At 39.8% G+C, this 12883-nt stretch overlaps 1 protein-coding gene across 3 annotated transcripts in view; it reads left to right on the forward strand.

Annotated features, from left to right (window-relative positions):
• The window catches only part of LOC149249638 (beta-carotene isomerase D27), a 241774-nt gene that overhangs the window by 105835 nt on the left and 123056 nt on the right, over positions 1-12883 (forward strand). For all 3 annotated transcript variants that reach the window (XM_089456291.1, XM_089456292.1, XM_089456290.1), the window contains exon 5: positions 4900-4991. In XM_089456291.1, the coding sequence (XP_089312417.1) occupies positions 4900-4991 (92 nt within the window). The remainder of the gene's footprint in view (positions 1-4899; positions 4992-12883) is intronic.

The raw sequence follows: 12883 nt of genomic DNA on the forward strand, positions 1-12883 counted from the left end.
TTTTCAGCATTGGGGTCTGGACTTCATAGGGAAGTTCCATGAAAATTCTAGCAATGGCTACTCTTGGATTTTGACTGCTACTGATTACTTCACTAAATGGGTAGAAGCCATTCCTGCTAAGAATGCCACTGAAAAGGTGATTATGGATTTCATTGAGAATAACATCATTACTAGATTTGGTGTCCCCGCTAAAATCACTACGGACAATGCCAAAGCTTTTAGTTCTTCAGAGTTTACATCTTTCTGTTTCAAATATGGCATTGTCTTATCTCATTCGTCGAATTACTATCCTCAGGGTAATGGTTTGGCTGAATCAAGTAATAAAAATCTCATAACCATTATCAAGAAAATAGTAGGAGATAACAAGAAGTCTTGGGACAGCAAAATCAAGTATGCTTTGTGGGCAGACAAAATTACTAAGAAGAAATCTACTGGTAAATCTCCCTTTGAATTGGTTTATGGCTTGGATGTTACCTTACCTGTGCACCTAAAATTGCCAGCCTATCAGCTTCTCCAAAAATTTTCCACTGATAAAGATGTTGTTCAGAATAGGATAGATCAGATTGTGGAATTAGATGAGACTCGTCGGACAGCTTTTGAAACTACATGTAAAAATCAATCTAATATTAAGAAAAGCTTTGATAAATGCTCTAGATCTAGATCTTTGCAGGTTGGAGATATGGTTTTACTTTGGGATCGCAAAAATGAAAAACCAGGAAAGCATAAGAAGTTTGACAGCTTGTGGCTAGGACCGTACATCATTAGAGATATAGCTGGACCAAACTCATTCCACTTGAGCAGATTGGATGGTGAACCACTTCATCTACCAGCGAACGGCCAAATGCTCAAGCTGTTCTTCAGAGATGATATCTGATGCCATGGGGCATCTTTTGTATTGTATTTCTATCCCTACTCCTTGTCTTTTCAGCATTTTATTTCTGTTTTTAGGATTAGATTTACTTTTCATGTTATTAGTTAGTCAATAAATGAAGAGCTTTTATCTTTCCTGTGCTTAATGTATATGATGATTTTGGAATGGACGCTACTTATTTTTATTTGTGTGTTGTATGGATGCAGATTCTGGATTCTCACATTCCTACCAGTGCAGCAACGTGTCCCCAAGTAGAGCCAGATGTTGACCACTACTGGTCAACTGCCCATGCAGTCCACCTCCTTTCTGTTGGCAGAGAGGGGTAGCTCCTGAGCGACATGTCCGTGCCAGCCTACAGTCATCGACAGCTTGATCATTTTTGTTGTAAACCCAGTCTGCATGTTTGAATTGTAAATAATCTAAGCAGATCAGAGTCATGTATGTAAAGTTGCCTAGGTGGACCTAACTTTCTAATGATGATCTGCGTCCCGGGAGGTTTTTAGTCTCACCGATCCATGGATCGGCAGAGTTTTCCTTCAAACCCGACCCCAAAGCCGGGATGCATTTTGTTATTAGGACTTTAGGAGAATCCTAGCGTGTTAATCTGCTAGATTATAGTTGTGTCGCAGAACTGGGTGGTTTATGAGGGTCTATGTTAAAGTGGGTTCGTCCCCTTGAGATGTAAATTGTAAAAGTCATGATGTAATGTGTCTTGAGGGTTGAGAAATGTTTAAATCCCCTCATGAGTCCTAGGTCCTAGGTCCTAGGGGATGTTTCCAACGGTTTGGTTCAAATGATCCATTTAGAAAATAAATAAAATATTAAAAAAAAAAAAAAAAAAATAATAATAATAAAAAAAAATAAAATAATAAATAATAAAAAAATTCATAAAACAAAGCAAAAACCCTAAATAATAAAATAATAATATTTTTTGTGAACACATGCAAAATATCATTTTTTAAATAAAATCGACGGATGAGATCAAGAGATGTCTTGATCCTCATCAACGGTCGAGATCAGTTCTACATGGATCACCCAAAACTAGCCGTTGGGATCATTTCCTTCTTATAGGGTCTTAGGGGGTCATTTTACAGGGTTTATTTGATCTGTGAGTCTGTACTGAAAAAGCTCTCTTGTAATCTGATTTTCTGGTTAATAAAAAGACTTTGGGGTTCAAACCGGCTGGTGTTACTCTCTGGAATTGCTGTGAGATATTTGCTTTTCTGCATATTTCAGTTTTCAACAGTTAAAATAGCTGATTTTTTCAGAGCATTGTGAGTACAGGTATCTTGCTCACGTGCTAGGGTCTGAATGTTGTAGGGTTTCTGGAAAATGGCAGGTATCTCCATTTTTTCTTGAAATCTAGCAGCATTTCTTGCCCTTTTTTGCTGATGTTTGCTTGAGGTGTGCAGGAAACCTTTAGGTGAAGGGTATTTGTGGGCGTTTGGGGAAGTTCTGGGCTGAACCAGCCGACTCCCACAGGCTGTTCTGTGCAGAGCCCAGCTGATTGTGCCCTGGGTTAATCTTTTAAAGTTCATTTCATGTTTTACATTGAGAAATTCTCTTTCTGTTCACAGTAAATTTCAAATTTTCTGATATTTCAAAATATTACTGCAATTATTGTTAAACTTGGCTGTCCAGAGCTGTAAATTTTTGTGACTTAGGGTAAATTTTGGAGGGTTTTACTGCAAAACTTTGCATATCTGTCATATTTCTTTCTTTTTGCAGGATATCTGTCATCAGGGTCACAGCCTTTTCTGATTTTGGCATTCGACAAATTTGTAAATTGGTGAACTGGCTTACATCCACCGCTGCATCGACGTGAGAAATAAATGTGAATGAGGGTGCTTTCTGTATGGCTAAATCATCCCAGGTATTTCCAAAAAACTGCTGTCTTCATTAACCTGCAAGCACAACACTGAAAACGACAGAGAATTTTTTTTTTGAAACATAATGGAAGCGTGAATGTATACACAATTTAGGTTTTCGATTTGAGTAATTTGTGATTTGATTTCTGGTGAAACGTATTGAGCAATTTCATCAAACCAGGCAAGCCACGCTCAGATGAGTTTCAAACGATTTTCGTTTACGCATTGAAATCTTATACATTTTCAGGCTTTCTAGGGGTTACGACCCAAGTGTTTTTCCGTTTCATTTTTCGGGTTGTTATCTGAATGCCATCGAAATCCTGTCCAAAAGCGAATAGCGGCTTCAGGGTAAAATCTATCGATTTATGAAAGATATCGAAATCTTCATGTATGCACAGTAACAGCCAAATCGATTTCTCTGGTTTTGATTTTTTTTTGTATCTCGTATCTGAGCCAAGTGCGTTTTTTTTGAAAGCGTCCTGGAGGGTCCTGCGTGTGCCATCTTTTCTTTTGCCTGCGGTTTTAGTCGATTTATCAGTGGACGCAGCGTTTTCTGAGCTCCACCTTCCGCATCGACCTTTACTAAATCATCCAAACCTGCTCATATATCTGGTTATGCTGGTGACGTCTGTGAAACCCTCGATCTCGCCTTTCTGATTCACGTGCTGAGTTTCACGCCTTAGCTTCTTTTGGGTGCAGTCGTTTTCGTAAATCCCTTTTTGTGTGTGATTACGCTTGGTGTCGACCTGCGTTTTTCTTCTTTCGGGTTTCAGCGTGAGTGCCAACCTGCAACCCAGCGATTTCATGAATGGTATCTAACTGGTATATCGAGCTCACCCATTTGTCTTCGTCACGACATACGTTTTGCGTTTGGATAAAATTTTAGCCTTCGATTTTAATTTTAATTTCAAGCTTTGATTTAGGTCTTAGATATTTAAAAAAAAAAAAAAAAATTTCGATTTGTAGTTTTATGTGAGATTTAAAATTTTGTTAGTTTTGTTTTATTTTAAAATAGATTCTAATTTGTTTACCTTAGGTATAGTTTAGATTTAAAAAATTGTCATTTTCAAATTAAAAAAAAAAAAAAAAAAAAAAAATTGTGGAAAATTTATTTTGCCAGTTTCAGTCTTTTTATTCATGCTGTATCTTTCACGCTGAGATCTGAGCACGAAATTGATATCTGGTTTCTCTGTTGTTTGAAGCAATTTATTTCTCTTAGTTTGCTGGATATCGTTATTTGAAGAGCGTTGTGGTTTTACTAAATATTTAAAGCATTGCTCTCTTTATCTGATGATTGCTGTCTGTGGTTCATGTTCTTATATCATCTAGCTAGTAATCATTTAGATCTTTTAAGGCACTGGTCTATCAAATCAATAAAACCATTTTAGTGCATCTCGTCTCCCGGCCCAACTGTTTGGCAGTTGGCCTTCATTTTTCCTCAGGGTCTACCCCCCTTAGCCGTGGGAGACAGGCTTAAACGGAGAGACCGGGGATCAGAGTGACAGCCCCCGGTCTGAGCGTTGTCGTGTCAATCCGCGCGACAACAGGAAGTATTTTAAAAATGGTTAATAATCTAATTGAGACACTTCTAGGTGGAATTTCCAAAAACGATTTCTGGGTTTTGGAGATCTCATGTATTCTAGCCTCTCCACCAAATTTCGTGGCTAGAACACATCTGATGCTACAAAAACTAACAATGGGTAACAAGCATCATGGCCTATACTAGATACTTTTCTGGAAGGCTGCCATACTAGGTGATGTTGAGTCCATTGGCCCTTTTCACTTCAGAGGAAAGTGGCATTGTATTGTAGTTATTTCGTCATATCTTCTTTGGAAAAATAGATATGATGATCTTTTTAATGGGTCTTTATTCTCTATCAATACGTTTAGGGAATGTCTTCCTGATGAAACAGCTGTATAGTTCAAGGCTAAAGGCATTCTTATTAAGAGAGATGCAAGAGGTTGCAAACTGGAAGTATAGTTTGACCTAAAGTCCTTTCTCTTGTCCTTTAGGCAGTCTTGCAGTTGTACATTAATGTTGTATCATAAGATTTTTTTTCCTCTGTTAATTTAGGTAGCATTTTTCCAAAGTAAGAAAGAGTTATCCAGTCCATATGTGTATTGGAGTACATTGTAATCATTATATTCTTTTTGGCACAGCACGGGTGACAGCAGCCACTTGTCAATGGCTTATGGGGCGTTCTACAGTCAATTGTATTGATCTCCCTGATGGATCCTCTTGTAATAGTGGGGTAATGCTCTAAATTGTTGGTATGCTGCACCCTTTTTTTTTTGAAATTAGTTTTTGGTTAGGCATTTTCTTACGAAATATTCATTTCCATTTTAGATTGTTTTTATCTCTTTGAAATGTGAGAGTGAAAAATATAAATTTAAGGACAATGAACTCCACCCTGACCCCACCCGAACCGAACCTTAAAGTAAAACCTTCTAGCTTAGCCAATTTGATAAAAAATGTAAATGTACAAATCAACCTCCTTTTGTTACCCTTTAGTCAATCTTAGAAAGCCTAATAGTAAATGAAATCCTTCATTTACATGAATATTTTGAAGAATTGTTGAAAGTGTTTTATAATTTTCTGATATTTTCTTGAAAGAACCTTGTATATTCTGAATTTTATGTCAGAATTATTATTAATAATGTTATCTACAATTTAAAGCATTGCAAGGAATTTCATCTTTAGGATACAAGTATTAGCTTATACAATTGATCCATTTATTGGTTATTCAAAAGCTTAATTGAAGCTCACGTATTGCTACATTGCACTTTCCAACACTGGAAAGAAGATGATGATTTGATTTCCTGTTCATAAAGAAGTATATTTCTTTTCCTTATCATAATTGAACCAGAAAAGAAGAATGTTTTATTTTCACTTGTGAAGGAAATGCTTAGTTAATTCTTGCCAGAAAGGAAATCTCCAAATGATATTAGTTATTCTAAAATCACAAATGGTTAGTTAAACAAGCTTACATCATTTTAGTTAGTAAAATTGAACCAGAAAAGAAGAATGTTTCATTTTCACTTGTGAAGGAAATGCTTAGTTAGTTCTTGCCAGAAAGGAAATCTCCAAATGACATTAGTTATTCTAAAATCACAAATGGTTAGTTAAACAAGCTTACATCATTTTAGTTAGTAAAGCCTGATGTCTAATATTTTCCTTAACAATAAAGATCCTGGAAAACATACAATGTTGACATGGAACGTTAGAGCTGCATTTCTCAGGATCTGCAAGTCTCCACAACTGCATAAAGCATACTTGAATAATGGTTTGGGTTGGTATGTATTTTGGGGTGGTGTTCCACCTTCCCATTACTAGAGGTGTTCTGGATTGTTATGCATTTAATGTTCTAAGCATTTTTCTATAGGACATGTTAAATTGCCAGCTTTCCCTTACAATCTATGAACTATAACACACAGTCATTTGGGAAAAATAATATAAGTTTTTGAGTTACCATGTTATGCAACCCTCTCCAAGCAGTAAGGGAATGCCATGTGGAAATTTTGTAATGCAAATTAACTTCATGCAAAATAGAAATTTCACCTCTATCCTAGAGGTTTCCTGGATCTTAACCCTGTGAATTTTCAGCCTTAGGGCTGTTACGGAATATAGAACAAAACAGCAGCAGAAAGTGAACAATATTTCAACCTTTAACAACCCAATATTCTAGGAAGTCCAAGGAGAAAATGATACCAAAGTGACTTGATAAGTTTTGCCCCTCTTAACCCTTAAATTTCCCCCTTGCAAATTTGGAGGGTTAAAGGCCAGCATATTTCATTTTGCTGGAGGTTCAGAGACTGAGTTTGGCTTTGGCTGGGGGTTGGTTTCCAGGGAGACTATTTGTAGGATGGATTCAATGATGATTTAGACAAAGCTTTTGCATAGATTGGTGAGAGTTGCTATTTTTAGCATGTCCCCCACTTTATAGGAGACAGAGTTCCAGGGCTTGTATGGTAGTATGGATTACTATTCGGAGTCCTTATGAACTTAGGATTCTAGTGAAGCTTCTTTGGGTGACATGCATTACACTTTCTATTTTTAGTAGGTTTCATCTAGAGACTATAATTATCTCTGACCATGTCAGAGATAATCGTATATTTGGAGTCTTTGCAATATTCTGAGTCCAATGAACTGATTTTGTGTGACATGTAAGCACTTTTGATTTTTTAGCAGTACTTGCATGTTGATTTTGATCGCAAATTCAGATTCCTTACGAAAAGAAGAATCCAATGAGTATGGTTTCGTGAGAATTTGAGCACTTTCTATTTTTAGCACTCGTTACATGTCAGATTTGATTATGTATTCGGACTCCCCGCTTAGTTCTAAGTCTAATGATAGTGATTTTGTTAGAATCTGAGATATTTCTAGTCTTAGCAATCTTTGCATGGCAGTGCTGACAACCTATTTGAATTTTGGATTCCCCTTGAGTTTCCAAGTCTAATGAATATAATGTTGTGTACATGTGGGTAATTTTCTATTTTTAGCAGTGCCTGTTTTTAGGTGTACTATATATGGCAAGACCTCCTTATCAATTCTGGGCATTTTCTATCTTTCCTATTTTTTAGGGGACTGGAGCTTTTGGCATGTTTATTTATATCAAGGTGACATGTGGCAATTCGAGAGGTTGAAACATGGCAGCTTATGGAATGGACAAGTGGCGAGATTTTACATATGAGTCATCGATGATGTGGCAAAGCGCATGGGTGGATGGAGGTGTGATGTGACTGTTGCCACACAATCTAGTAGGAGTCCTAGGAGGGGTACCTAAGGGACAACTACTGGCTGCATACCGTTACGTGGTTCCGTAGTGTGGGGGAGGGGCCCGGGGTCGTGGCCCGCCCCTCCATTAAAATGTATATGAAAATGTACTCCATAGTGAATGTGGAAAACTTAAAGTTGTATGAGCCACCATTGATTATGGACACCAAAGAGGTGGGCACAGTTCCTACAGTTGATGACTTTGCACCAGAGTATCTCGATGAGTTACCTGAAGACATCATCCTTGACAGAAGAACCAGGACTTCACGACAGCGAGATGTGGAATACCTTCGAGTTGGTTTCAAGGGGATGCACCCTAGCAAGGCAAAATCGCTGGAAAAAGAAAGAGTGATGGAATAATTCCTTCACTTGCCAATTCACTGATAAGGCTTTTGGCGGTCCAAAAGCTCCTCAATGGGGAGGATTGATCCAGGTGGATCTCCAGACACCAGTGGCATGGAAAAGGCTCAAAATTCAAAGTGGCAGAAAGACGATTAACTTGACATCAGATTGAAGTGCTCATCACCCTGATTCCAACGGTGCGAATGACACTCCAATTCGAGTCCGAATGAAGGAGATAGAGGCAGTCAAAGTTTGGTTGACTTTTGTTGACTGGGAAGGATTAATGGAGACATAATTTGGACTTTTTTGGCGAATGGAATCCGGCCAACTCTGGCCAGATTCCGGGCGAAATTGTCGCTTGGTTAAAAGACTCCTTTGGTCAAAATCCGGATTTTCAAAAATGGTCATGTGGTTTTTTTTAAAACAAAAAATATTAAAAAAAGGGTGGCGGGCCACCAACCCCGCCACCCCAATCATTCAATATAGTTGTTAATGGAGGGGCGGGCCACGATCCCTGGCCCCTCCCCCACACTACAGAACCACGTAATGGTATGCAGCCATTAAGGTGGTGGGTCGGCCTTAGGGCACAGACCCAACCACCAAAACGAAGACCACTGTCGCATTAAACATGGGCCGGCCCTTGGGGCACGGACCCAACCACTTAAAAAAGGAATGCGGGCCGAGGTAGGTAAGGTGGGCGAGCTGCCCAAGGCGAGCCCAACCCAACCTATTTTTTATTTTAAGAAATTCGTTATGTAAAAAAAGGAGGAGGCGGGGTTTGACCGCCCGACCTCCTTCGTATCAACCAGATCTCAAACCAACTGCGCCACAATTGACTTATTGAGAAGTTCGCCGCCATTTTTTATTTAACACTCAATTCATCAGTGCGCCCAAGGCAAAGGAGGGAGCACACGCAGTTCGAGGTAGATTTTGCAGGAGGGCCGAATTTTCACTTTGTCAGATTTTGACAAATTTTATATGGTTTCAGCACTTCTCGACACCACGAACGGAATGGCGCTGTCTACCTCTCCATCAAAGTTCTACATTTTTCGGCCATTTTTCATTATGGAGGTATAAAACTCCTTTTTGGTAACTGATGCTTGTACTCTTCTTTCTCATGCCACTTAATGAATGAACGCCTCCCCATTGATCAAGCAGGGCCTGGAGATGTAGTCCAAGTCGGACGAACTCCGTTATCAAGTCTTGTTGTCTTCTTTCATGCTTTAAGTGTTTCTCCTCTTCTCTCATGTGCACATTAAATTTCTATGTTTAAGCTACAATTTATGCATGTAATTCTTTAATACATCTATAAGCAAAAGATCTCGGATCAATAACATATCCTTGGTGGCAAGCCCACCAAGTAGCTCATAAAGTGAAGGATCAGCCATCCAAAATGAGTCGAAATGATGAGATCATGGGGCACAAGGGCTGTTGGAAGGCCTTGTTGAGTCTTCAAAGTGCCATAATGAGAGTGAGGGCTCCATGAATGATAGACAAGGGGGTGGCCCCTTGATCTCCAAGTAAAAGATCATGTGGTGCTCCAAAATGGCTCTAGGGCACAAGTATGTGAAAATTTGCTGCAATAATTGATTTATTTCTCCTACTTATTTATGATAAGTTATTTACCAATACTTCAGTAAACACCAAAATAAATTCAGTTGCAGACTTCACAAACTAGAACTTAAAATTAAATGGAAAGAGAAACATCAACATATGATCACATTGACACACTTGTTTTAGGACAATTGTCCCTGAAAAAAACCAATGTGGGTCCAGCAGATCTGAGGATTCTTATTATTGGTAGTAAATATCTTAATACAATCTAGGATGCTCATCTAGCAATCCTTTACAGAGAAAATACTGGCGGAAAATCTGAGTGAGTTTTACCTCACTTCACTCGGCAGAATTCCGGCTGATCCAGCATAAGACTGGCTAACCCCGGCTATTTCTACGCTGGCTCTGCGTCAGCCCTGCGTCACCTTCTCTGCCCTCTGCGTCAGCTCTCTCGGTTGTTCCAGCAGTTCTTGACAGTTTCAGCTGTTCCAGTTGTTCCACCTGTTCTGGATTCTGCGTGACAGGCAACTTTTCTGCTCTACGCTGGCCCTTCTGGCTCTGCGTCAGGACTGCGTGGGCCCAGACTGGCCCAACGTCAGCTCTCCCGGCTACTGCGCTGCCTCTCTGCAAGCTCTCTCCGCCTCTCTGTTCTGTATTTTCTGGAAAGTCCTTCTCCTGGATTCTCTCTTCTCCTCAGCTGCAAGATCTCCCCAATCGATTTTCCTCCTGAGAACTTCTCACCTCAGAAAATCGATTTCCTCAATCTCTCCTTGTGTTTCCAAATGAACCCCAAGCCTCCATTTTATACTTTTCCTGTTGAGTCTTCAACGACTGAGATTAAGTCTCTAATCAACAACTAAGATTAAAACATGAATTGATCCGCCTTCTAGATCATTCTCACCCATATTTTGATTAATTTAATATTTTAATTTCCCTAAGTTTAGACTTAGGAACTCCATTAAAAATATTAATTATTTTAATAAAATACAATCCGGGTGGAATTTCACCAAACGGTTTTTGGGTGTAGAACTCATGTCCCTTAACCTCTCCACCAATTTTCAAGGCTAGAGCACTTTCGATGCTACCAAAAACTAACACTCCCTCTTAGTGAGGAAAGTGCTCTAGCAACAATGTCTACCTTCATGCTGCTCTGTTTCTGAAGCATCTCCTTTCTGCACTGTTGCTGCCACCAACACTGTGCTACTGCTACCAATGTTGCAGGAAGCGCCCCCCCCCCCCCCGGATCCTAGGCCCGAAGCGCGCCCAGGAAGCGCCCCCGGAAGCGCGCTTCCGAAAATGGCGAAGCGCGCTTCCGAAATTTTTAGACGCTTCCTGGAAATTTGGAAGCGCTGGCGCTTCCGAAGCGCCGAAGCGCGCTTCGTACGGCGCTTCCCAGGCGCTTCCCAGGCGCTTCCCAGACGCTTCCCAGACGCTTCCGAGACGCTTCCAGAAAAGCTTCCGGAAAAGCATTTAGAAAATCGTTTTTTTTTCAATTTTTTTTTAAATTTTAGGTGAGTTTGCTTGTTGGGGGTGGGTCCACCTTGGGTTAGGGTGACAAATGAAAGCAAAAAAAAATATAAATATAGCAGATGCTCCCTCATCTGGTCCCTTGGTTCCTAGGTTCCATGGTTCAACACCAACAGCAGGGGGTTCTTCTTCATCAGTTTCAGTGCCACGACTTCCTGAGGCACCATCTTCTTCATTGCCACCACGTGGAGGCCCGCCACCACGTTCTATTCGTGGTGGAAGGAGGAGAGATTAGTAGATATATTCACAATCTACTACTTTTTGTCATAGATTACTCATTAGACTTGTAGACTTGTGAATTTGAATTTTGGACCTTTTTGGCTTGGCGGTGACCAAGTGACATATTTTGTAAACATTATTATTTGAATTTTGGACATGACAAATGTTGACAGTTGCTCACTTGCTAGATAAATCATAATATGCTCTATGTTTTATGTTTTATAATATGCTTAAATGTTTTATGTTTTATAATATGCTTAAAAATTTGATGTATGTTTGTAATAGCTAGAATATAGATGATTGTTGTACATACTAGTAACTACAATGGAATCATGGATGCCATATCTATCTTGATTTATGCAAAAATATGCATGTTTTCATGTCTTCTACAATTAATTTGGTATTTGGGATGTTTGTTTTGAGTATAAATGCAAAAAAATATAAAAAATATATATATATAGCAGACGCTTCCGCGGACGCTTCGCTTCCTAGATTTTTGGAAAATGACGCTTCCGCGCTTCCGCTTCGTGCAACATTGACTGCTACTACTGTACTGTTGCCCATGACACTGCCACTGCCATTGCTGCATCTGTACTACAACTCCCTCTCAAACGCTGCATCATTCTATTGAAAGGGATTTTCCAACATACCCGAAATTGAACAAACTTGGCTCTTCCTAGAGCCTTGGTGAGTATGCCTACCACCTTATTTCCCGTGGGAGTGTACTCCAACTGTATCGCTCCACGCTGAACACAGTCTCTGATAAAGTGACACCGAATATCGATGTGTTTGGAGCGATCATGAAATACTGGATTTTCAGAGAGCTTGATACAACTCTGATTATCACAAAAGATCCTTGTCGCTTCCATCCTTCTCCTGAATAGATTTACAAGCAGTTTCCTGAGCCATATAGCTTCACATGTTTCTTTGCTAGCTGCCATATACTTAGCTTCAACAGAGCTCAGAGCTACAGACTTCTGCTTCTTACTGCACCAGGAGGTCATCCCAGATCCAATACCAAAGCAATACCTTGTGGTACTTTCCCTGTCTATTTAACTTCCTGCACAATCTGCATTAGTGAATCCACTCAATTCAATATCATTACCCTTGGTGTACCTTAATCCAAAATTTACTGTTCCACGCACATGCTTGAGAATGTACTTTGCTGCTGCCCAGTGCGCACACAAACAAATATGCAATTATTTTTGGACTAAGTCCCCAGAAAAACTCAACCCGGGAAAACTGGTGTAGCAGCTGAGGGTTTTAATATTATGCTGTAGTAAATCTGAGTACAAAACTATGGATGCTCAAATCTAGCAATCCATATAGAGAAATACTAACAATAAGTCTAGTGAGAAAAATCTCACTCCCATAGGCGATCTGACATTGACCTTGGCTCAAGATGAGTTGCTCTTTGTTGCCTCTGTGGAGTCCTGCATCATCCTACGCAGTACTGTGTCCCGTAACTCGGAACTACTTCCTTCTCGCTATCTAATCAATTGTTGTCTAGAAGATGGACCCTTCTGGCCTCCAGAGTCTCTCTCCGGCTTATGGCACTGAATCACTGCTTCTCCCCAGTAGAATATGAAATCCCCTTTGAAGATCTCCGCTGCCTCTGCATGGCTCTATGTTGCCTCTTTGCAATGCACTTAGTGGAATAGGTAAATATTCCTCCAACCTTACTATCCCTGCCCCTCTTTCACTATTTCGAGCTCGCTAGCTCTCTCT

This window comes from Pinus tabuliformis, chromosome 7, assembly GCF_031772625.1.
Source record: "Pinus tabuliformis cultivar Carrire ecotype Pingquan chromosome 7, CPIR1, whole genome shotgun sequence".
Taxonomy (NCBI): Eukaryota; Viridiplantae; Streptophyta; class Pinopsida; order Pinales; family Pinaceae; genus Pinus; species Pinus tabuliformis.